General features: G+C 45.7%; 1 protein-coding gene across 23 annotated transcripts in view; it reads right to left on the bottom strand.

The window, feature by feature from the left end:
• THADA (THADA armadillo repeat containing) overlaps positions 1 to 22,505 on the bottom strand; it is a 356,821-nt gene that overhangs the window by 39,977 nt on the left and 294,339 nt on the right. For 19 of the 23 annotated variants that reach the window (XM_077959640.1, XM_077959647.1, XM_077959639.1 and 16 more), the window contains 5 exons: positions 21,666 to 22,045; positions 20,935 to 21,053; positions 20,530 to 20,602; positions 15,919 to 16,072; positions 8,659 to 8,790 (listed from right to left, as the gene is read on the bottom strand). In XM_077959640.1, the coding sequence (XP_077815766.1) occupies positions 8,659 to 8,790; positions 15,919 to 16,072; positions 20,530 to 20,602; positions 20,935 to 21,053; positions 21,666 to 22,045 (858 nt within the window). Of the gene's footprint in view, positions 1 to 6,605; positions 7,138 to 8,658; positions 8,791 to 15,918; positions 16,073 to 20,529; positions 20,603 to 20,934; positions 21,054 to 21,665; positions 22,046 to 22,505 lie in introns of those variants that run through there. The other 4 variants (XM_077959656.1, XM_077959657.1, XM_077959651.1 and 1 more) reach the window with 2 other exon arrangements.

Raw genomic sequence — 22,505 nt, 5'->3', positions numbered from 1 at the left:
TGGCTCTTGTCCCTCACCTGGGACCTGATGAGCAACTGGCAAGTATCCCCCTGCTGGGCACTTCCCAGGGCCGGCCCTGTGCTAGGCATGTGGGCCCCTATGGATGAAACTCTTGCTCAAGAAATTTCATCCTGCATGATCCAGTATGCAATGACAAGGGAGAGAAGGAGTTAGTCCAGGATTTTCTACAGTGCCCAGTCTTAGTAGATGTTCCATCAGTTCCTCATCAGCTGTTGAATTCATGTCTCTAGGAAGAGGTGAGGACTAAGGCAGGCGATTTAATCTGCCATAACAAGAAAATGCTGTGACCTCAGGGCAATTTCACAACACAGAATCCAAACAGTTTCCCCCACCAGATAGATCTGAAAAACACTAAGGTTCTTACTGGGTTTAACTACTTTGACAGATGCATTTCTCGATTCATTCATTCAGTTGATCATCAAACAGTGATTCTTATTGAACATCTATTATGTGCCAGGTTCTGAGAATATAGCGGCAAACAAACAAGACAAAAATCCTACTTTCTTGGAACCTTTTTTTTTTTAAGATGGAGTTTCATTCTTTCACCCAGGCTGGAGTGAAGTGGTGCAATCTCAGCTCACTGCAACCTCTGCCCCCTGGGTTCAAGCGATTCTTCTGCCTCAGCCTCCTGAGTAGCTGGGATTACAGGTATGTACCACCACGCCCAGCTAATTTTTGTATTTTTAGTAGAGAGGGGGTTTCACCATGTTGGTCAGGCTGGTCTCGAACTCCTGACCTTAGGTGATCCACTTGCCACGGCCTCCCAGAGTGCTAGGATTACAGGCGTGAGCTACTGCGCCCGGCCTCTTGGAACTTTTATTCCGGTGGAGAGAAACAAATAACAAATAAATAAAATTATGCAGAGAATTAAACCAGTGGGATGAATGACAGCAAATAACTGGGTGGTTACTGTAGTCTGAGAGGTCAAGGCAGTACCCCTGTGCAGATGACACTGAAGCTGAGATTGGAATTATATGAAGGAGTCAGCCATGCGGGACGAGGGAAGAATATTCCAAGCAGAGGGAACAGCTATTGCAGAGGCCCTGAGGTTGGAATGGGCTTCGGAGTGGGAAAACCCGAAAGAAGGCTGGAGTGGCTAGGGGAGGAGTGGCAGGGGCTGGACTGGTTAGGATTTTGTATGTTACGTTAGGAATTTAGGTTTTACCCAGATTAAGATGGGAAGCCAAGACAAGAGTTCTGAGCAGGACAGCAGTACTATCTGTTTTACTCCTGAAGAAGCGAGCCTGAATTTCAGCAAATAAAAATAGAGGCAGGAAGACCAGGCTGCAGAAGTCTGGGGAGAGATGGTGGTGGCTTGGACTAGCACATGAAACAAGCCTGGTGGACAGGCACTGTGTAAGTATTTGTTGAATGAATGAACAAATGAATGACTGAATACCCTTATCTGACCACTTCTCATCTCATACTTAAATAGTAAGAAAAATCTCTAGACTATCTTAAGTAGGAGTAAGAGAAGGGGTCAGAAAACAGTTTAGAGTTTTGGTTTTGTTTTGTTTTTTTGAGACAGGGTCTCACTTGTTGACCTGGCTGGAGTGCAGTGGCATGATCATGGCTCATTGTAGCCTCGACCTTCTGGGCTCAAGTGATCCTCCCACCTCAGCCTCCTCAGTAGCTGGAACCACAGGCATGCACCACTACACTTGGCTAATTTAAAAAATTTTTTTTAGAGATAGGATCTCCCCATGTTGCCCAGGCTGGTTTTGAACTCCTGGGCTCAAGTGATCTGGCTGCCCCGGCCTCCGAAAGTGCTGGGATTACAGGTATGTGCCACTGTGCCTAGCCCCAACTTAGAATTTTAAAGTAGACACATATAAATGATGAATGGCCAGGCACGGTGGCTCACGCCTGTAATCCCAGCATTTTGGGAGGCCAAGGCAGGCAGATCACTTGAGGTCAGGAATTCAAGACCAGCCTGGGCAACATGTAGTAGCCCCATCTCTATTAAAATACCAAAATTAGCCAGCCATGGTGGTGTGTGCCTGTAATCCCAGCTACTCGGGAGGCTGAGGCAGGAGAATTGCTTGAACACAGGAGGTGGAGGTTGCAGTGAGCCAAGATTGCACCACTGCACTCTCGCCTGGGCGCCAAGAGTAAAACTCCGTCTCAAAAAAAAAAAAAATAAATAAAAATAAAAATAAAAGGAAATGATGGAGGCAAATAAGTGTAACTCATCTGAAGAGGAATTTAGGCCAGGCTTGGAGATAGGCAGGAGGATATATTCTAGTATAAAGTGATTCTTAACTTTTTTGGGTCATTCTTCTTTAGAAAAAGGTACTTGGTACATCTATAATATTGAGTCTGGGGCAAGGCTCTGGCACCACAGAGCAGAAAAGGCACTTTGAAGACGATATACCTGAGGTGATTAGGAAAGAGCCTATGGAAGGCAGGAGAAGGAGGGAGGCAGTCAGTACTTGCGGAGCCCTTCTAGTGCCTGACCCTGTGATCTGGCAGGAACTGAAAAAAGCACAGGGCCTGCTGCAGGTCTGAGACTGGTGGGCAGACTTAGAGGTTCCAGGGGTGGAAGCATCTGTGACTCAGTGTGAAGTCCCACAGGCCTGGGGCTTTGTTGACTGAGCTGTCTCACTCCATGGGGCCACTGGAAAATGTCACAGTGACCCAGGCCTCCCTATCTCTCTCCTCCCAGGCTTCCCTCCCTGTTTGCTCAAGGGTCAGGGCATATGAGAAGTGTTCATCCTTTCATGCTGGCTCATGGGTTCTGTGTGGGTGACGATGATGCCACATGTATATATGTGTGCAGATGTTGGTTTTTTCCTTCTTTGCCTTGCCCTGGCTACATGGCTGCTTGGACTCAACCTTACAATGCCACTTGCCTACTGCTCCATTCTCTAACCTCTGAGTCTCATTTTTCTACATCTCACTCCTACTTCCCTTCTTCCACCTCCCTGCTAAACACCATTGTTATTCCAGTCTCTACAGGTCACCATGCCAAGCACAGGAGGCTCCTTTGGTGTTTCCCAGGTAACCCAGGGCCATGGTCCCTGCAGCCCCAGGCTGGCTCTCTGGTCCTGTAATCCAAGACCCAGACTTCAGAGGTAGGAGTGAGGAGGGACCCAACACTACAGGCTGCAAACTCAGCCTACCAGACCCGGACAGTGCGCGAGTCAGCAAGACTGCCACCCTAGTTGGTATGAATCAGTGAAAAACGCTGCCCCTTGAGCTGGTTCCAGCAGAGAGGGTCTGCCTGCTTGTTCCGGAGTTTCCTTATTTCAAAGCGTACTCTTATGCTTCTTTTGCCACCTGACTGTGGTGAAAAGTCAATCCATTAACACAAATTGAGCACCCACTGTGTACCTAATAGAAAACAGTCTCTAAGTTCATGAGAGCTAGTTGGGAAGAGAGAACTAAAGCACAGGAAAGGGAAAATGATAAAAGTGTAAAACAGCAAAGGCTCTGTGATGATACAATAACCAAATGCTGCAGCGGTTCAGGGAATGGGGAGATCCCGGAGGGCAGGGGTGCTGTCGAGAAGATGGGATTTAATGCATTCCCACTAAATGTCCATATTTGGCAGGACAAGCAGAAGTTTTACATGACTTTTTGTGGGCAAGGGGCCTGCTAGGAAAGAGGGACCAGAATTACTTGGAGACAGTATTCTAACAAAAAGAGCTACAGCTGATCTGCCTGCTTGCCTACCCACTACCCCCTTTAAAGGTCTTACATATACATTTTTCCATAATAAAGTTTCTACCAAGAAGTCATCCTTCTTGAACCAAAACACTAACAACAGGCATGAAATCTGGCACCCCTTGCTCAGTGCCTTCGCTTATCCTGTATCAACTCAAGCAGAAACTGTTTTCCCTTTTTTTTTTTTTTTTTTTTTTGAGATGGAGTCTCGCTCTGTTGCCCAGGCTGGAATGCAGTAGTATGATCTCAGCTCACTGCATCACTGCGAAAACTCTACCTCCGGGGTTCAAGCAATTCTCCTGCCTCAGTCTCCTGAGTAACTGGGACTACAGATGCACACCACCATGCCCAGCTAATTTTTATATTTTTATTAGAGATGGGTTTTCACCATGTTGGCCAGGCTGGTCTTGAACTCCTGGCCTCAGGTGATCTGCCCACTTCAGCTTCCCAAAGTGCTGGGATTACACGTATGAGCCACCACACCTGGCCGGAAACTGTTTTCTGAGCCTTACAAAAGGAGACGGGAACGGGAGCAGGCCATCTAAATTAGGTGGCCAACAGTGGCTGAAGCTGAAAGAGCAAGAGAGGGAGATCCAGTGCCAGGAAAAGCAAGAAGCCTGAGGGAAGTCCAGAAAGCCATCCCCCTGCCTGCCCTGTCCCCATGGCCCATCCAGCTCCCAGAAGCACCCTGCCTCCGCTAAGTGGAACATATGGGGTTCTGCCTGGCGACCTCCTGATCTAGCCGTCCTTAAGTCCATGCTGGAGTCCTTCGGTCTAACTCTCTGCAGTATTTCCAGCTAAGCCACACCAGATAACTTGCATCGGAGTGAAAGAGCTCTACAAAAAGAAAAGGCTCAGGTCCCCCTGGCTTGTAGGAAAGGCTATGGAAGAACCCCAATCACTGGATTCTTTCTTTTAGCCCTTCTAACCTTCTAAGATACCTTTCTTATCTTCTCTTCCTCTGAAGGCAGCTTCACAAATTTGTACCTGCATGGGTTCCTCCCCTGCTGCTCTCACCCAGAACTCTGCCTAACTTAAGAATCGTACAAATGCCGGGATTTAAAGTTAAATATTGTCCAGGTTGTTTTTCCCACACAGAGGCCTTTGTTCAAATGAAATCTGACATTAAATCCCCGATGTGGTATATAAAACAGATCCAAGTGGCCGCTTGGTGGAAGAGGGTGGGGAGCTGCAGAGACAGCCTTGAGCATCTCCTGCTCTTTCATTAGAGCTCTTTCCTCAGCATTTCAAGGCCTGAAGTCAGAGCAGGGAAAGGAGGAAGGCGGAGCCTTGCCTGGAGTCTGGCCCACACATTTTTTTTTTCTCCTAGCTGCGAATTTCAATCCTTTACTCTTAAGTCCTGGAAATGTCATTTCTTCCATTCCCTTCTGCAGGCTCCATGATTGGTACAGAGTGGGGAGGGAGGGGCAGAGAGGGTCCTGCAGCTGGGGCTCCCTGATGTCCATACTTCTAAGGGCTGAGGGTGCTTCAGACATTGCAGGGAGAAAGTTGTTGACAGGCTGTGAGTTTCATGCTTCCCTATGCGGGGTGAAGCATGTGCAGGAGATTCCAGCAGGCAAAAAAGGTGAGTAAGAAATCCATTCTCAGGAGGGCCGGCTAATCATGGCATTATTTTCCCCAGGCCTTCTAGAATCATTAACTAATTCAAATCTAGACCTAAAGCCAATTATTCAAAACGATATCTTAGGGTGAGGAAGTCTGAATGACTGCATTTAACGCTTGCCTCTTCTACAGGTTCCAGAAAGTGCAAGCATTTAACGCTTGCCTCTTCTACAGAAAGAAAGATCTGTTAAGGAGCACTGGAGATCCCAGGATAGCTGTGCTGCGTTCTGAGGAAGGCAGGACAGAGCCCAGTCTATTCTGTTCCCACAGAAGATGAAGGTCTCCCTTTGCCCTCTCCATTTCTATTGTCGAGCTCTCCAAGACCTAAGGAATACTTTGTCCTGGATCTCCGTGACTTGTGGCCTCTGACTGCCTTTCCCGATTTCCTGGTAGTTTCACTTCCTGGAATGCCACGGTCTGACTTCTACATCAGTGCCAGAGGCATGCCTTGGTATTTTTCCCTGGACACCTCATAGGTTTGAAACTCTGAAGTCACCTCATGCTTTCCCTTCTCTCCCACCTCCCACAGCAGTACTCCCCATGTGGAGATTACCCAAACCCCAACCAGTACTCTCACACATCAGTCCTCTCCTCTCCACCCCATCCCTACTGAGAGCAGCTGGAGAGGACTGTCGCTGCCAGCCCCCAGCTGATTTCCCTGCTTAATAAATCCCCTTACTCATCCCCAGCCCTGGCCCATCTCACACACTGCTGCAGAGATCCCACAAGTATGTTTCCTGTAACACCAGTCTCCTCTGAGTACCTTCCCACCTCATTCCTGCTTTAAACCCTCTCCAGCTTCCCATTACCTGCAGAAGGAGATCGGGGCTTGGTACTGAGCCATCCCATAAGCGGGTGCCCCTGCCTTGCTCAGTTCATTTCCTGCTCCTCTTCCTTTCCTGGCCTAAGCCTGTGTTCTGACCACAGAAGTCCACTCACTGCTGCCAATCAGCTCCCAGGTTCTCCCCAACTCCAGGCTTTGGCTCCAACTTCTCTTTCTGCATTGACTGTTCTGCTCTCACTTGTGGCACATCTCTCCCTTCCTTTGGGCCCACTCCACTCTCCAGACCCTTTCCAGAGAGACCCCACAGAATGCACCTCCTAATTCCTCAAGCTCCTCCAGCAGGCTGCTAGAAGACAGTCTGAGAGCAGAGCTCCGTCTGCATCCATCCCTCACTGACAGTGGGAGATCTCAGAGGTGTGGAGCTCTTGCGTTGTATTTCTTTCTTGGAGGAAAACTGAGAACTAACTTTAATTTTTTCATTGTAATTTTAACTTCTCAAAGAAGACGTTAAATATTAACACAACTTAATAATGTTATTTTACTGTGGCATTTAGCCAACCACTGATTTGGGGACAAAAGAAACAACATGTACTTTTAAGGTAGTTAAGACTCAATGATAATTAACGTGGAACACCAAAGAGGAAAACATCAGCAGTGATTCTACAAAATCCTTGTATGTTGAATGAATGTGAAGTTACCACCAGCACTTGATATCCTTGAGAGATGGTAAAACAAGACAATATTGTTCTTTTTTTTTTTTTCTGAGACGAAGTCTTGCTCTGTCACCCAGGCTGGAGTACAGTGGCACTATCTCAGCTCACTGCAACCTATGCATCCCGGGTTCAAGAGATTCTTCTGCCTCAGCCTCCCGAGCAGCTGGGATTACAGGTGCCCACCACCACGCCAGCTAATTTTTGTATATTTAGTAGAGATGGGGTTTCACCATATTGGCCAGGCTGGTCTTGAACTCCTGACCGCAAGTGATCCACACGTCTCAGCCTCCCAAAGTGCTGGGATTACAGGCGTGAGCCACTGCGCCTGGCCTAAAACAAGACAATATTGTTCTGATGAATCAGTTGCCTAACTTCTGATTAAAGAAAAAAATCAGGGTCCTGAAAAAATTCTCAGTCCTCAGCTACTTTTCAGTCTAAAGAAAAAGATCTATATTTTATGCTTAAGAAAATCAAGCTGGGCTGGGTACGGAATCTACTGTGTATTATATTCCAACAAATGTTTACTGAGCACTCACTGGGCTTTCTGTGTGTCCTTCTAAGCAAATGCTGCAATTGGAAAAATGAATAAATTACCAATGGCAGAATTTTAGCTATTGGGGAAGTCTGGCAGGTTGGAGGCTGAGGCGAGCCTGCTTGCATATCACTTGTGGCTCCGTTCCAAATGCTATCCTCCTGAGAGGAAAAGCTGATCTAGGCGAAACCTGCCCTGGTGCAGTATCACTGAGAGATTATTCCAAAACTAGCTTCTTCCACATAGGCAGAGAAGCATGCACAGACCATTTAGACTGCGGATTCAGATCCTGGAAGGTTCACACATCTCGGGAGGCTTCCAGGGAACACAGTCCTGTGTTCTGCCTTGGCAAGCAGCCCCAGCCAGAGTAACTGATGTGGGGCCTTGCATCAATTACAAAGGCTATCTGGCTTCCTCTTCTCTCATTCTGTTGTCTATTAAGGTGAACTTCTTTGCTCAGCTTTGATCCCTTGCCTCAAAACAGTGTTCTTGCTTCTCATTGGGACGGCTGATCCAGAGACCTTTCCTGACACCCAGCCCCAAGAGAATCCAAGTCCACTAAAGCAGGCATCCTCCTAGATGGCCGCTTGTCCAGAGGTGTGATCTTACGTCTACTCCATCTGCCCCCTGTCTCTTCCATCCAGCAGCCCATTTTCTACCCACAGCCTGAGTTCCTTTTTGCTTTTGTAGCATTTGCCATTACATGCACATGACCCCGGGCCCGGGGCTGTAACCGCTTATACTATGGCTGTGACCTCAGGACTACCCAGCTAGGGTGCTCTTCTTTCCACTCCCCTCTTCCCTCCTGGGTTCATGTCATTATCAAATGAGCAGCTAGGACACAAAGTAGAGAAACTTAATGTACACATAATCATTTGTCGCTTTCTGTCACACACAAAAACTCACACAGGAACAAAATGATGGTTTTGTGATTCCTGAGTTATGGAACCACACAGATAATAGAGACTTGGCCTTATTTAAAACCGATGACAATGTAACTAGCAAAAGACCTAACAGTTTATTAAATTTCTACCTTTAAAAATAATTTTTCTCTAGGATGTCCTAGAGCAGGGGTCAGCAAACTATGGCTAGTAGATCAAATCTGAGAAGCTGCCTATTTTTGTAAGTACAATTTTATTGGAACACAGTCATGCCCATTTGTTTACCTACTGTTTGTGGCTTTCCCACTAAAATGGCAGAGTTAAGACAGAGACCAAATGACCAACAACGCCTAAGATACTATCTGGCTCATTATAGAAAAGTGTGCCAACCCCTATCCTACAGCAATAAGGCAATGCGAAAGGATAAGAACGAGGTACCTGTTGACTGGCAGGTATTTTCTTGTGACATGGCAGTTGTCACAGTTTCCGTGGCTGCATCTCTAACAGCTTGCTCCTCACTCTGCAGAAGGGTAAGGACACACTTCCAGAGAGCAAGTGTATCCTGCAACTCTAAGAAGACCAAAAGGAATCTGAATTACCTAGAATGCAATTAACAGGCAGGTGCAAACACTGCTTCAAATCCCTGGTGGAAGAGAGGAGCACTGAATGAGTTGCAGCTATTCCTTTTTTTCTGGGTATTGTTAAGATAGAAAGAGTGTTAGACAAATATTGGCAAAGAGAGACTCCTAAGGGAGCAGATTTGGAAATGTCTTTTTTGGGAGTGAGGAGGTAGGCTTTCTGGAGGCAACCAGCCCTAGGCAAGGCCTCCAGAAGATGCTGCCCAGCTGACAAAGACCTGGTGCCCTACTCTTCTAGTTGAGTCCTGATTCTCTAGAAGAAAACTTTATGCATAAGACTGCTTTGGAGAAACTGGCCCAGTGTTGATTCAAGTGTCTGAGCCTATAAATTCTGAAAGTGAAGCATCAATCAAAATTATGCTGTGGGGGCATGAATAAGAAGAGGCTGGGTACGGTGGCTCACACCTGTAATCCCAGCACTCTGGGAGGCTAAAGTGAGTGGATCACGAGGTCAAGAGATTGAGACCATCCTGGCCAATATAGTGAAACCCCATCTCTACTAAAAATACAAAAATTAGCTGGGCGTCATGGCAGGCGCCTGTAGTCCCAGCTCCTTGGGAGGCTGAGATGGGAGAATCGTTTGAACCTGGGAGGCAGAGGTTGCAGTGAACTGAGATCGTGCCACTGCACTCCAGCCTGGTGACAGAGCGAGACTCCATCCTCGCCCCCAACCAAAAAAAAAAAAAAAAAAAAGAGAAAGACCCATGATAAAGGCAGCAACTTGTGTCCCACGTATGTAGGGGGTCCACTATCTGAATGCCATTATTACTCCTGGACACTGATCTGTCTATTCAGCCTGTGCTAGGTGCTGCTGTGGACAATGAACAATAAAAGATAGTATCTTGTCCTGAGCAATCAAAAGGAATATAAAGTCAAAAATACAAAGCAATGAGTTGTCAAGAACAAAATTGCGTGGCTGTGACTCATAAGAGGAAAAATGAAAGTGGACTGCTGTAACTGACATAGAATTCAAGATGAAAGTGAGAGGTGAGCATGGCCTCCCAGAAAGGGTACCTCCGGTCCAGGTGGGGTGGGCCTGGGCTTGTGGAGGGTTATCACTGGAGAGCCATGGAAGACCACCACGCAGCATCGCCATCCTTTCAATGGAGAAACTACCCTGCCCTAAGAACTCCCCTTTGTCTATTCTCTCCCTCATCTGTACATGGAGAACCTGGTTTCAGAGTCACTGATGCTTTAGTCATACTAATAAAACAGTGGCTCCATTTGGGGTTTCATTCTCTTCTTTTCATTACAGATCTGATTTTAAATTTTACTCAGCCTTTCAGTCTCCAACCTTTCTAGCTGTTCTGTAAGGGTTCAATACCTTCCTTTCTTAATATTTTCCTCTTTTAACATGGTCATCATTTATATCCTTCAAATCCTTCCCTCTTCAGTCCATTTCAATTTTTCTTTTTCCTTAAATGACTTTGCTGTGCCCTTGACTTTTCTCATGTACTTCTTTTTTTTTTTTGAGATGAAGTTTCACTCTTGTTGCCCAGATAATAGAGACTTGGCCTTATTTAAAACCGATGACAATGTAACTAGCAAAAGACCTAACAGTTTATTAAATTTCTACCTTTAACAATAATTTAAAAGGCTGGAGTGCAATGGTGCAATCCCGGCTCACTGCAACCTCCACCTCCCAGGTTCAAGTGATTCTCCTGCCTGAGCCTCCCGAGTAGCTGGGATTACAGGTATGCACCACCACACCTGGCTAATTTTGTATTTTTAGTAGAGACAGGGTTTCACACCATGTTGGTCAGGCTCAAACTCCTGACCTCAGGTAGACCCAGCCTCCTCAGCTTCCCAAAGTGCTGGGATTACAGGCATGAGCCCCTGTGCCTGGCCTCTCATGTACTTTTACGTCCTTTGCTTCTACCTATTCAGTACCTTTTTTCATTGTGATGGGGTCTCACTATGTTGCCCAGGCTAGAGTACAGTGGCACAAGGGCTCACACTACAGACTCGACCTCCTGGGGTTCAAGGAATTCTCTTGCCTTAGCCTCCTGAGTAGCTGGAACTATAGGTGCGCGCCACCACATCTGGCTAATTTTTAAATTATTTGTAGAGAGAGGATCTTGCTATGTTGCCCAAGCTGGTCTCGAATTCCTGGGTTCAAGTGATCTTCCTGCCTCATCCTCCCAAAGTGCTAGGTTTACAGGCATGAGTCACTGCGCCTATTTTTCATGTTCTTATAGGCACAGGACCCAGTTTCACAAAGGAATTCCAGGTTATTCCATACACATTTTACCTGTTATGAGCTAGGGTTTGAGTAGTTAAAGTCACCCAGAAAATGTGCTGCAAAATGGTATTAACTTTACTGGAGAAGCTTTACTAAGGTTTGTCATCCTTTGCTCTTATTCCTCCGGGTCTAATGATTAAATCACAATCACAGAAGGTCCCTTCTCAATATATATCTCTGGCTGTAAGAAAAATGCCTGAAGTCACTAAGAAGAAAAAAGTTAAAACCATATTGAAGAAAACATTGTATCCTAGAGAGATACAGGGACATGAGACCCTTTATTGGTCCGAACTCCTACAACATTTAAAATTTGAATCTCACTATCTAAAAAACAATTCCCTCCTTTATTCTGTAAATCCTTTCTCCACAACTATACTGAAAGCTTCTTGGAGGCAGTGACCATGTCTGATTCTTGAGGGCTGAGCATGGAAGAGGTACACAAAAATATAACTCTACTAATAGATGAGAAGAGAATCAGAGCATGTTAATATGGGATTAAACGTGGCAGGAGAGGGCAGGGCTGGGGTTGAAGATGGCTTTAGAACCTGGGTTTTCCTTTTATTAAACCCTATGCTTAAAAGCAAAACAAAAAAACAAAATAACACCATTTAAAAATTTTTAAAAAAAGAATTATGCTTTTCAATTCCTTAGGGTTTTCTCAAGCTTGGTTCTTACACATCATTGACATGCTGCCCTTTCCTATTACTCCTGACACACAGAGTAGCAGTCAGGAGAGACAAGGAGGTGTACAACATGCTGGAAACCAGCTAAGATCTGTACATCCATTTAATTTCAAAATATCTCCACCTTTACGTCCCAAAGATCCTAATATGGTTTGGATTCACAAATCTCACGTCGAATTGGAGTGGATGGTGGGAGGTGAATGAATCATGAAGGCAGATTTCCCCCTTGCTGTTCCCATGATAGTGAGTGAATTCTCACAAGATCTGATGGTTTAAAAGTGTGTGGCACTTCTCTCTGCTCTCTGACTCTCCTGCTCTGCCATGGGAAGCTGTGCCTTGCTTCCCCTTTGCCTTCTGCCATGATTGTAAGTTTCCTGAGGCCTACCAGCCATGCTTCCTGTTAAGCCCATGGAACTGTGAGCCAATTAAACCTCTTTTCTTGATGAACTGCCCTGTCTCAGGTAGTTCTATATAGGAGTGTGAGAATGCACTAATACAGAAAATTGGTACTGGAAATGGAGCACTGCTATAAAGACATTTCCACCTGAAAATGTGGAAGCAACTTTGGAACTGGGTAACAGGCAGAGGTTGAAACAGGGCTCAGAAAAAGACAGGAAGATGTGGGAAAGTCTGGAACTTCCTAGAGACTTGTTGAATGGTTTTGACCAAAATGCTGACAGTGATATGTGCAGTGAAGTCCAGGCTAAGGTGCTCTCAGATGGAGATGAGAAACTTATTGGGGACCGAAGTAAAGGTCACTATTGCTATGCTTTAGCAAAGAGACTGGTGGTATTTTGCCCCTGCCCTAGAGATCTGTGGAACTTTGAACTTGAGAGAGATCATTGAGGGTATCTGACAGAAAAAAACTGTAAGCAGCAAAGCATTCAAGATGTGACCTGGCTGTTTCTAAAAGTATATACTCATATGCATGAACAAAGAGATTATCTGAAACTGGAACTTACATTTAAAAGGGAATCAGAACATAAAAGTCTGAAAAATTTGCAGCCTGGCCACGTGGTACAAAAGAAAAATCCATTTTCTGGGAAGAAATTCAAGCCTGCTGCAGAAATTTGCATAAGTAAAAAGGAGCCAAGGCCGGGTGCAGTGGCTCATGCCTATAATCCCAGCACCTTGGGAGGCCGAAATGGGTGGATTGCCTGAGGTCAGGAGCTCAACACCAGCCTGGCCAACATGATGAAACCTTGTTTCTACTAAAAATACAAAAATTAGCCAGGCATGGTGGTGGGCACCTGTAATCCCAGCTACTGAGGAGGCTGAGGCAGGAGAATCGCTCAAACCCAGGAAGCGGAGGTTACAGTGAGCCAAGATCGTGCCACTGCACTGCAGCCTGGGCAACAAGAGTGAAACTCCATCTCAAAAGGAAAAAAAAAAAAAAAGGAGGAGCCGAATGTTAACAGCCAGGATGACAGGGAAAATATCTCCAGGGCATTTCAGAGACCTTCATAGCAGCCCCTCCCATCAAAGGCCAGGAGGCCTAGGAGGAAAAAATGGTTTCTTAGGTCAGGCCCAGGGCCCAGCTGCTCTGTGCAGCCTCGGGACACGGCACCCTGAGTCCCAGCAGCTCTAGCTCCAGCTGTGGTTAAAAGGAGCCAAGGTACAGCTTGGGCCATTGCTTTAGAGGGTGCAAATCCCAAGCCTTGGTGGCTTCCATGTGGTGTTGGGCCTGTGGGTGTGCAAAAGGCAAGAGTTGACGTTTGGGAACCTCTGCCTAAACTTCAGAGGGATGATGAAAACACTTGGATTTCCAGGCAGAAGTCTGCTGCAGGAGCAGAGCCCTCATGGAGAACCTCTATTAGGGCAATATAGAAGGGGAAATGTGGAGTTAGAGGCCCCACACAGAGTCCCCACTGGGGCACCACCTAGTGGAGCTGTGAGAAGAGGACCACCGTCCTCCAGACCCCAGAATGGTAGGTCCACTGACAGCTTGCACTGTGTGCCTAGAAAAGCTGCAGGCACTTAACACCATCCTGTGAAAGCAGATGCAGGGGCTGTACCCCTTAGAGCCACACGGGCAGAGCTGCACATGGCCTTTGGGAGCCCACCCCTTGCATCAGCATGCCCTGGATGTAAGACATGGAGTCAAAGGAATTTATCTTAAAGCTTTAAGATTTAATGACTGCCCTGCTGGGTTTTGAACTTGCATGGGGCATGCAGCCCCTGTGTTTTGGCCAATCTCTCCCATTTGGAATGGGAGCACTTACCCACCACCTGTACCCCCATTGTATCTTGGAAGTAACTAACTTGCTTTTGATTTTACAGGCTCATGGGTGGAAGGGACTTACCCTGTCTCAGATGAGTCTTTAGACTGTGTACTTTTGAGTTGATGCTGAAATGAGTTGAGACTGGAGGACTGTTGAAAAGGGATAATTGTATTTTGCAATGTGAGAAGGACAATAGATTCAGGAGGGGCCTGGGGTGAAATGATATGGTCTGGATTGCCCAAATCTCATATCGAATTGGAGGCGGGGCCTGGTGGGACGTGATTGGATCACGTAGGCAGATTTCCCCCTTGCTGTTCTCATGACAGTGAGTTCTTATGAGATCTGATGGTTTTAAAGTGTGTGGCACTTATTCCTGCTCTCTCTCTCTTTCTTCTGCTACCATGTGAAGAAGGTGTTTGCTTCCCTTTTACCTTCTGCCATAACTGTAAGTTTCCTGAGGCCTCGCAGCCATGCTTCCTGTTAAGACTATGGAACTGTGAGTCAATTAAACCTCTTTTCTTCATAAATTACCCAGTCTCAGGTAGTTTTTTTTTTTTTTTTTTTTTTTTTGAGATGGAGTTTTGCTCATTGTCCGGACTGGAGTGCAATGGCACCGTCCTGGCTCACTGCAACCTCTGCCTCCCAGGTTCAAGCGATTCTCCTGCCTCAGTCTCCTGAGTAGCTGGGATTACAGGCACATGCCACCATGCCCGGCTAATTTTTGTATTTTTAGTAGAGATGGGGTTTCTCCATGTCGGTCAGGCTGTTCTCAAACTCCCGACCTCAGGTGATCCACCCGCCTCAGCCTCCCAATGTGTTGGGATTACAGGTGTTAGCCACTGTGCCTGGCTCAGGTAGTTCTTTATAGCAGTGTGAGAACAGACTAATACAGATACCTTCAACTTAAAACAAAAATCACTGAATGCAACCAGCAGCCTATCCAGTTACTTTAGCCAGATGCCTAGAAGTCATTCTTAAATTTCCCTTTTATATCAACCTCAATACCACCAAGTCCTGTTGATTCTACTTCCTAAATCTTTTGAGCCTGTTTTTTCTTCCTTGCTGTCAAAGCTTCACACTCACCCATTCATTTCTCACCTAGATTATTGCAATAGGCCTCCCGGAAGAAAGGACAGTTAGGCTGAGTCTTGAAAGACAAACAGAAGTCAGTCAAGCAGTGGTTTGTTTAATTTAGAGAGCTGTTCCCTACTGATGACACATAGGGCCTGTGTTAGGGAGTGGTGGATAAGGCAGGAGGAGTGGGTTGGGGACAGAACAGGAAGGGCCTTGTGAGCCGTGCTAAAGGGTGTTTAGGCTTTATACTGAAAGCAGTGGGAATCCACTCAAAGGTTTTAAACAGTAGACTGAAATTATCAGACTTGCATTTCAGAAAGATCTTTGTAGAAAAAAGTTTAGGGTAAGGCTGAAAAACAAGAGGCTGGTTTTTGTGTGTTGGTGGTCTGGGAGCAGTGGCCCATGCCTATAATCCCAGCACTCTGGGACGCTGAGGCAGGTGGATCATCTGAGGTCAGGAGTTCGAGACCAGCCTGGCCAACATGGTGAAAACCCGTCTCTATTAAAAACGCAAAAATTAGCTGGACATGGTGACGGACGCCTGTAATCCCAGCTACTCGGAAGACTGAAGCAGGAGAATTGCTTGAACCCAGGAGGTGTAGACTGCAGTGAGCCAAGATCATACCATTGCACTCCAGCCCGGGTGACAAGAGTGAAACTCCGTCTCAAAAAAAAAGAGTGTGTTCGTGAAAATGATAAGAGCGTGAACTAAGATGGCAGGAATATATCTGAAAGACATAAAGGTAGGTTTCATGTTGCCATCTTTCACCTTCCCTTTTTTTAGGCAAGAGTATCTATTCATATTTTAAGTGAACAGACTTCCATCTCAGCACACTTACCAAGAATAGGATGGGGGTTGGTGAGGAAAAGTGGTGCAGTACTGGTGAGGACTTCAACGACGGCCAGCCTCGACTCTGTAGGAAGATGGTCTTCACAGGACAAGATGACCAGCTGAACCCACTGCTTCAGCTCAGCAGCTATTAATTCCCTGTTCTAAAAGCACAAAATATACCTATCAGTTCAGAAGATGCAACAAGGGCTGACATGGAATCAGGGGTGACCTACACCAGACTGGGCCTGCAGATTAGCTCTTAGCACAGTGGGAAGAAAGTTGTTTTTTAGTTGCTTTTCTATTCCAACTAGAGAGAAATATGCCCAAGGAAGAAAACCTGACTTGTCTTTCGGTAAGATGGAGTCACTATGACTAGACAGCAAGTTGTTTTAGTCTTTTTTTTTTTTTTTTTTGAGACAAGATCTTGCTCTGTTGCCCAGGCTGGAGTACAGTGGTACAATCTTGGTTCACTGCAACCTCCACCTCCTGGGTTAAAGTGATTCTCCTGTCTCAGCCTTCTAAGTAGCTGAGAGTACAGGTATGCGCCACCACACCTGGCTAATTTTTGTTAGACAGGGTTAAAATGAGACAGGGTTTCACCATGTTGGTCAGGCTGGTCTCAAACTCCTGGCCTCAAGTGATCCGCCCACTTTGGCCTCCCAAAGTGCTGGGATTACAGGCATGAGCCACTGCTCCCAGTCTTCCTTTAGTCTTTCTGGATGCAAATCAGGTTATGAGAACACTGGCATACATTTGGTCTCGTAAAGACCAAATTTGTGGGGAAAGACTGTCCAGCAAATAATAACGTGTTGTCACCAATAACCAGATGCCCCTCCTATAGTAACGGAACCCCAGATTTTTGGCTGGGCCCACGGGCATCCAGCTAGAAACTACATGTCCCAGTCTCTCTTGCATTTGGGAGTAACAGGTGATTAAGTTCTGAAGACTGGGATGACACTAGAAGTAGTATCTGTGCACTTTCAAGTCATACCTTAATAAATATCCATGATCTTTATTTCCTGGGTTTCCCCTTCCTGCTAGCTAAACAAGGACAAGATGGTGGAAGCTGGAGCAACCAGGTGGGGCCCTAAGATAGAAACTATGTGTTTAGGACAGAACAACAAAGTATGAGAACCTGGTGACTCAACACTGTCAAGCTACATTTGCTTTGGACTGCTTCTATCTGATTTAAGCCACAGTATTTATGAGTTTCTGTTAAAACATTTAAAGCAGAATCACAGGCCAGGCACAGTGGCTCACGGCTGTAATCCCAGCCGAGGCAGGTGGATCACCTGAGGTCAGGCGTTCAGGACCAGCCAGGCCAACATGGTGAAATCCTGTCTCCACTAATATACAAAAATTAGCTGGACACGGTGGCGCACGCCCGTAATCCCAGCTACTCAGGAGGCTGAGGCAGGGGAATTGCTTAAAGCCAGGAGGCAGAGGTTGCAGTGAGCCAAGATCACGCCACTGCACTCCAGCCTGGGAGACAGAATGAGACTCTATCTCTAAATAAATAACTAAAGCAGCATCTAACACTATTGTTTAAACAAAGCAGTGTTGTTTTTATTTTTTAGAAAACTAGATTATCAGTTTATTACAAAGGCTAAAAGATACAAATGAACAGCCAGATTAAGAGAAAGATACACAGGGAGAGGTCCGGAAGGATCCCAAGCACAGGACCTCCTTTCCCTATGGAGCTTTGGGGTGTGCCACCCTCCTGGCACTTGGGTGCATCCTGTTCACCACCCAGAAGCTCTATGAACTTTTCATTCTTCAGGGCTTTTAAGGAAGCTTCATTGCAACAGCATGATTGATTAAATCATTGGCCATTGGTGATCAACTCAACCTTCAGCTCCTTGTTGTTTTTAATAGTAACAGTTTTACTGAGATACAGTTTACATACTGTAGAATTCAATCATTTAAAGTGGCCAATGCAGTGAACTCTGGTGTATTTACAGACATGTGCAATCACCACCACAGTCAATTTCAGAACATTTTCATCACCACAAAGAGAAACTCTGCACCCTTTAGCTATCACTTCCCTATACTCCCATCTCCCCAACCCTGAGTAAGTACTGATCTACTTTCTGTCTCTATCAATTTGCCAATTCAGGACATTTCCTATAAATGGAAATTTCCTATAAATGGAATCAGATAATATGGCCAAATAATATTCCACTGTATGGATATACTACATTTTGCTTACTCATTCATCAGTTGATAAACATCTGGATTGTTTTCATCATTTAAACTCTGTTCTTTCATTTTCTAACAGGGACTGTTGTTCCACATGTACTTTACTTCTCCTATCAACTGAACCTCTTTAAACGTTCAAAATGTAACTAATGATTCCTTTGATCATCTATGGGCATCTATGCAACTAACATGATGCGTATTTTAGACCTTGAGGAAGATGCTAATTCCCAATGCACCAAGAAACTCATATTTCCCCAGGAGCTTCTTTTATCTATTTCTCTACAGTTCTGTTCATTTTTTTCTCCCTGGAAAATTCCCAATTTTCATTAAATATCACTTTATTCATGTACTGGACATAACTGGTTAAAAACAGCTTTGGATAAGAATAATGCCTTGGCAGTCTTGCTAGGCTGCCTGGTGACTTCTGTCTTAGAACTTGGTGGTTTTTTTTTCTTTTTTTTGAGACGGAGTCTTGCTCTGTTGCCCACGCTGGAGTGCAGTGAGATGATCTTGGCTAACTGTAACCTCCACCTCCTGAGTTCAAGCGATCCTCCTGCCTCAGCTTCCTGAGCAGCTGGGATTACAGGCGCATGCCACTACACCTGGCCAATTTTTGTAATTTTTGGTAGAGATGGGGTTTTGCCATGTTGGCCAGGCTGGTCTCAAACTACTGACCTCAAGGTGATCTGCCCACCTCAGCCTCCCAAAATGCTGGGATTACAGGTGTGAGCCACCGTGCCCGGATCTGGTGTTTTTTGTTTGTTTTGTTTATTTTTGAGACAGGGTCTTACTCTGTTGCTCAGGCTGGAGTGCAGTGGCATGATCTCAGATCACTGCAATCTCCGCCTCCCAGGTTCAAGCAATTCTGCCCCAGCCTCCCAAGTAGCCGGGATTACAGGCGCCCACAACCACGCCCATCTAATTTTTGTATTTCTTGGTAGAGATGGAGTTTCACTGTTGGTCAGGCTAGTCTCGAATTCCTGACCTTAGGTGATCTGCCTGTCTCGGCCTCCCAAAGTGCTAGGATTACAGGTGTGAGTCACCATGTCTGGCCATTTTTTTTTTCCCCCCTGGGCTATAGTTTTTAGCAAATCATCTCTATTCCTATACTCCCTCCACCCCACCTGACTTTTTTGGGGGCTTTTTTTTAATCTCCATGGCTTGTGCTTGTTAATTCTTACCCTCAGTTTTATCTCTGCCCAGCCCCATGCTCTCTGAACTTCATGATCTCCTCTATGAAGTCTTCTTCAGCCTCTGAACTCTCGCTCCTTCCTCTGGGTTCCCATGGCCCTGGCACACCTTCCTACTAGAGCATGTAATGTAATTATCTAATGTTCTCTTTCTCTCATTAGACTATACCTCCAGTCTCTGTTCATCTTTGTATCTGCCGTACCTACACATCAGTGCTAGGTTTATTGTAAGGGCTCAGGGTACACAATGTTATGCCACCACCATCAGTGTGGCTGTGTGGAATCCGGATCTTCAGGTAATTTTCCTGTGGTATTGGTTGCCTTCTACTTGTGATTCTGTGATGGTGCTATGTTTCTTGTATGCACCTAAATGGCATGTATTTGTCTTAAGACATCTTCCCAGGAAGCTGTTTTTCTTACTTTAGTTCTACTTCACTACCAAAGGACATGTAAAACAGGTGGGGCGTATCTGGGCCTCTATCCAGAGCCAGCTGGGTCATGTTCTGGGGGGAATATTTAAGCCTTAGCAATGTATTTTCATACTTAGTTCACTAGGTTGCAATCCTAAATATTTTTGGAATTGACATGCTTATGCATCTTTAAATAAAGAGTCCAGCTAGAGAAATGGGGGAAAACATAAGGGGTTTGGGCATATGTGTTTTGGGGGGAAGGTTCTGTTACCCCCATGAACTCTAATTTTAAAAATGCCTAAAACAGGCTGGACGCAGTGGCCCACATCTGTAATCCCAGCACTCTGGGAGGCTGAGGCAGGTGGATCACCTGAGGTCAGGAGTTCGAGACCAGCCTGGCCAACATGGTGAAACTCTGCCTCCACTAAAAATACAAAAAATTATCCGGGCGTGCCAGCACATGCCTGTAATCCCAGCTACTCAGAAGGCTGAGGCAGGAGAAGAATCGCTTGAACCCAGGAGGCAAAGGTCGCAGTGAGCTGAGACTGTGCCACTGCACTCCAGCCTGGGCAACAAGAGCAAAACTCCATCGCCAAAAAAAAAAAAAAAAAACCCAAGAGAAAAGAAAGGTGGCATCCAAAGAAGTCTTCTCAAGTTAAACTCAAACTGAAAAACCAGCATGAACAATATTTTTGTAGATGTTACATATACATGTCACAGGGGTTCTGTCTGCTGAGACTGTTCACTTTTACTGATACCTTCTGAGTAAATGACAACACAAAACCCTAGGTCCCAGAACAAGATCAGAACTAGCCTTACCTCCACACATGTCTGCATGTGGTGAGAAATGACTTTGGAAGCAAGTCTCAGAGCTACACTCTGAATTTCAGATCTAGAAAAATAAACAAACAAAAAAACACAAAATTACAATCAGACGTATTTCATACACTGGCTTTCACAGATAGTCTGTAATCCATGCAGAGGTGAACACTGAAAATCTCTACTTCCTGGTTACAAAAATGCCTCCGGAAGCTATCACCTTGTTGTTATTAATGCGAATCGCTGACATCATTCTATTGCTTGAGTTTAGAACTCTTAGGCTGAGGCTTAGAATGAAACACAGGACCTGAGACCTGAGGCCAGGACTGTGTGCAAGTTCATTACATAATGACTGATGGGACCATACATCTTACCAAGGTTGTACAGGAGGTATTGGGGGCAAACCTTTCATTGGAAGCAACATCCATCGTCCAGATCAAGAACTCCTTTGGGGTCAGATGGACACAGTGCTCCGTCTGGGGAAGCCACTCACCAGGGTCCATACAGTGGAGAATTTTCAGTATCTGTGTAAGCCAAATCCACACACAAAAAAGAGAAATACATACTCAGGGAAACGTCTCTAGAGGTTACATAATAATCAATTGTATCAACAAGAGGTCTACCTTTCAAAAGGCTCCCACTGACTTCTTATTTCCCCCATAACACATTTGGGAGACTGAGGCAGGGTGATGCAATGACTAACCAGACGGCCTCTAGTGACTTGGGATGGGAGCCAGATGCCTTGATTTCTAGGCCAGTGTCCTTTCCTTTTGATTATGCTTCCCAGGTGGCCATCTGCCCTCAAATAGCCATGTCAGCAAAGACTACCTCTAACACACTCTACAGTGAATTTTTAATAACCTGTTTCCTAAACATCCCAAAGTGGTTTGCTCTGTCTTTGGTTAATCTCTGCTATCAATACCCCTATCATCAAAAGCTTTTCTTGGTGCCCTTCTAGGTATGACGCCATGCCAACCACCATATAAAGAGAGTCCTTATCCACTGGATGCTGGATCTACTTCCTATTGCCCCTGTAGAGCCCAAACTCAATCTTGCCTTCATGATCCTACCATTCCAGTGGCTCACACAAGAATGCGGGGAATGGAAAGGGCCAGTCAGTACATTGGAGACTTTACCTTGCAGAAGCATTCTGGGTGATTTTCCTTCATGGCCAACAATAAGAACTTCTCTCCCATGTTGCACAGCAAGGGTGGCAGACCCTTCTCTCCAAGTCCAGAGGCTGCTGACAAGAACTTTTCCAAGAGGGCTTCCAGTGTCAGTGAGCGCACTTCAGGGAAGGCAGATTCTAACAGCTGAGAGAAAGAGATGGGGACATCCCTCTCCCGCTCTCCACTCTTGGCTGCTGCAGCCCACACTGCAGCAATGGTTAGTCTAGTGAGGCTCTCGAGGTACTGGGGCAGGCCCGGCGCCTTGAAGGCACAAGGGAATCCTGTTATCAGCTCTGATCCTGAGATAATCCCTCTGACTTCCTCCCAGAAGCCAAGACTCTCCAGAACTAAGAAGCAAAAAAAGCAAAGGGAAAGAGATAATCACTTTAATTTTCCACAAAAGGACATGACAGAATGAAGACTGAATCCACTGCGTGAGGCCATCAGATATCTCCCATAAGCAGATTTCAAACACTGTCATAAGTGAGTGGCCCTCGAAGGTTCAGACTTCTAGTCCACAACAATTTCCATTTAGGTAATGTATAATTTTTCCAATAGGGGTACAAAGGAATTACCATTAGAAGATGCATTCCTGGCACCCCTCCTCAACATTCAATAAATATGAACTCAGTGACCTCTTATCACTAAGCCTCAAAGCTGACCAAGAGTATAAACTTCCTTCAGGGGCTAAGCTTCCCTCTGTAACACCCCTTCCCAGAAGCTCTTGGTTGAATCCTACGGTACCCTGGAGCTCATGAGACAGCTTATTCCATTGTCAGTAGATCTAATTGTCAAAAAGTTCTTTTT

The sequence above is a fragment of the Macaca mulatta genome, chromosome 13 (assembly GCF_049350105.2).
Source record: "Macaca mulatta isolate MMU2019108-1 chromosome 13, T2T-MMU8v2.0, whole genome shotgun sequence".
NCBI lineage: Eukaryota > Metazoa > Chordata > Mammalia > Primates > Cercopithecidae > Macaca > Macaca mulatta.
The sequence above is the reverse complement of the archived record's forward strand: the minus strand, read 5'-3'. Positions and strand labels throughout refer to the sequence as shown.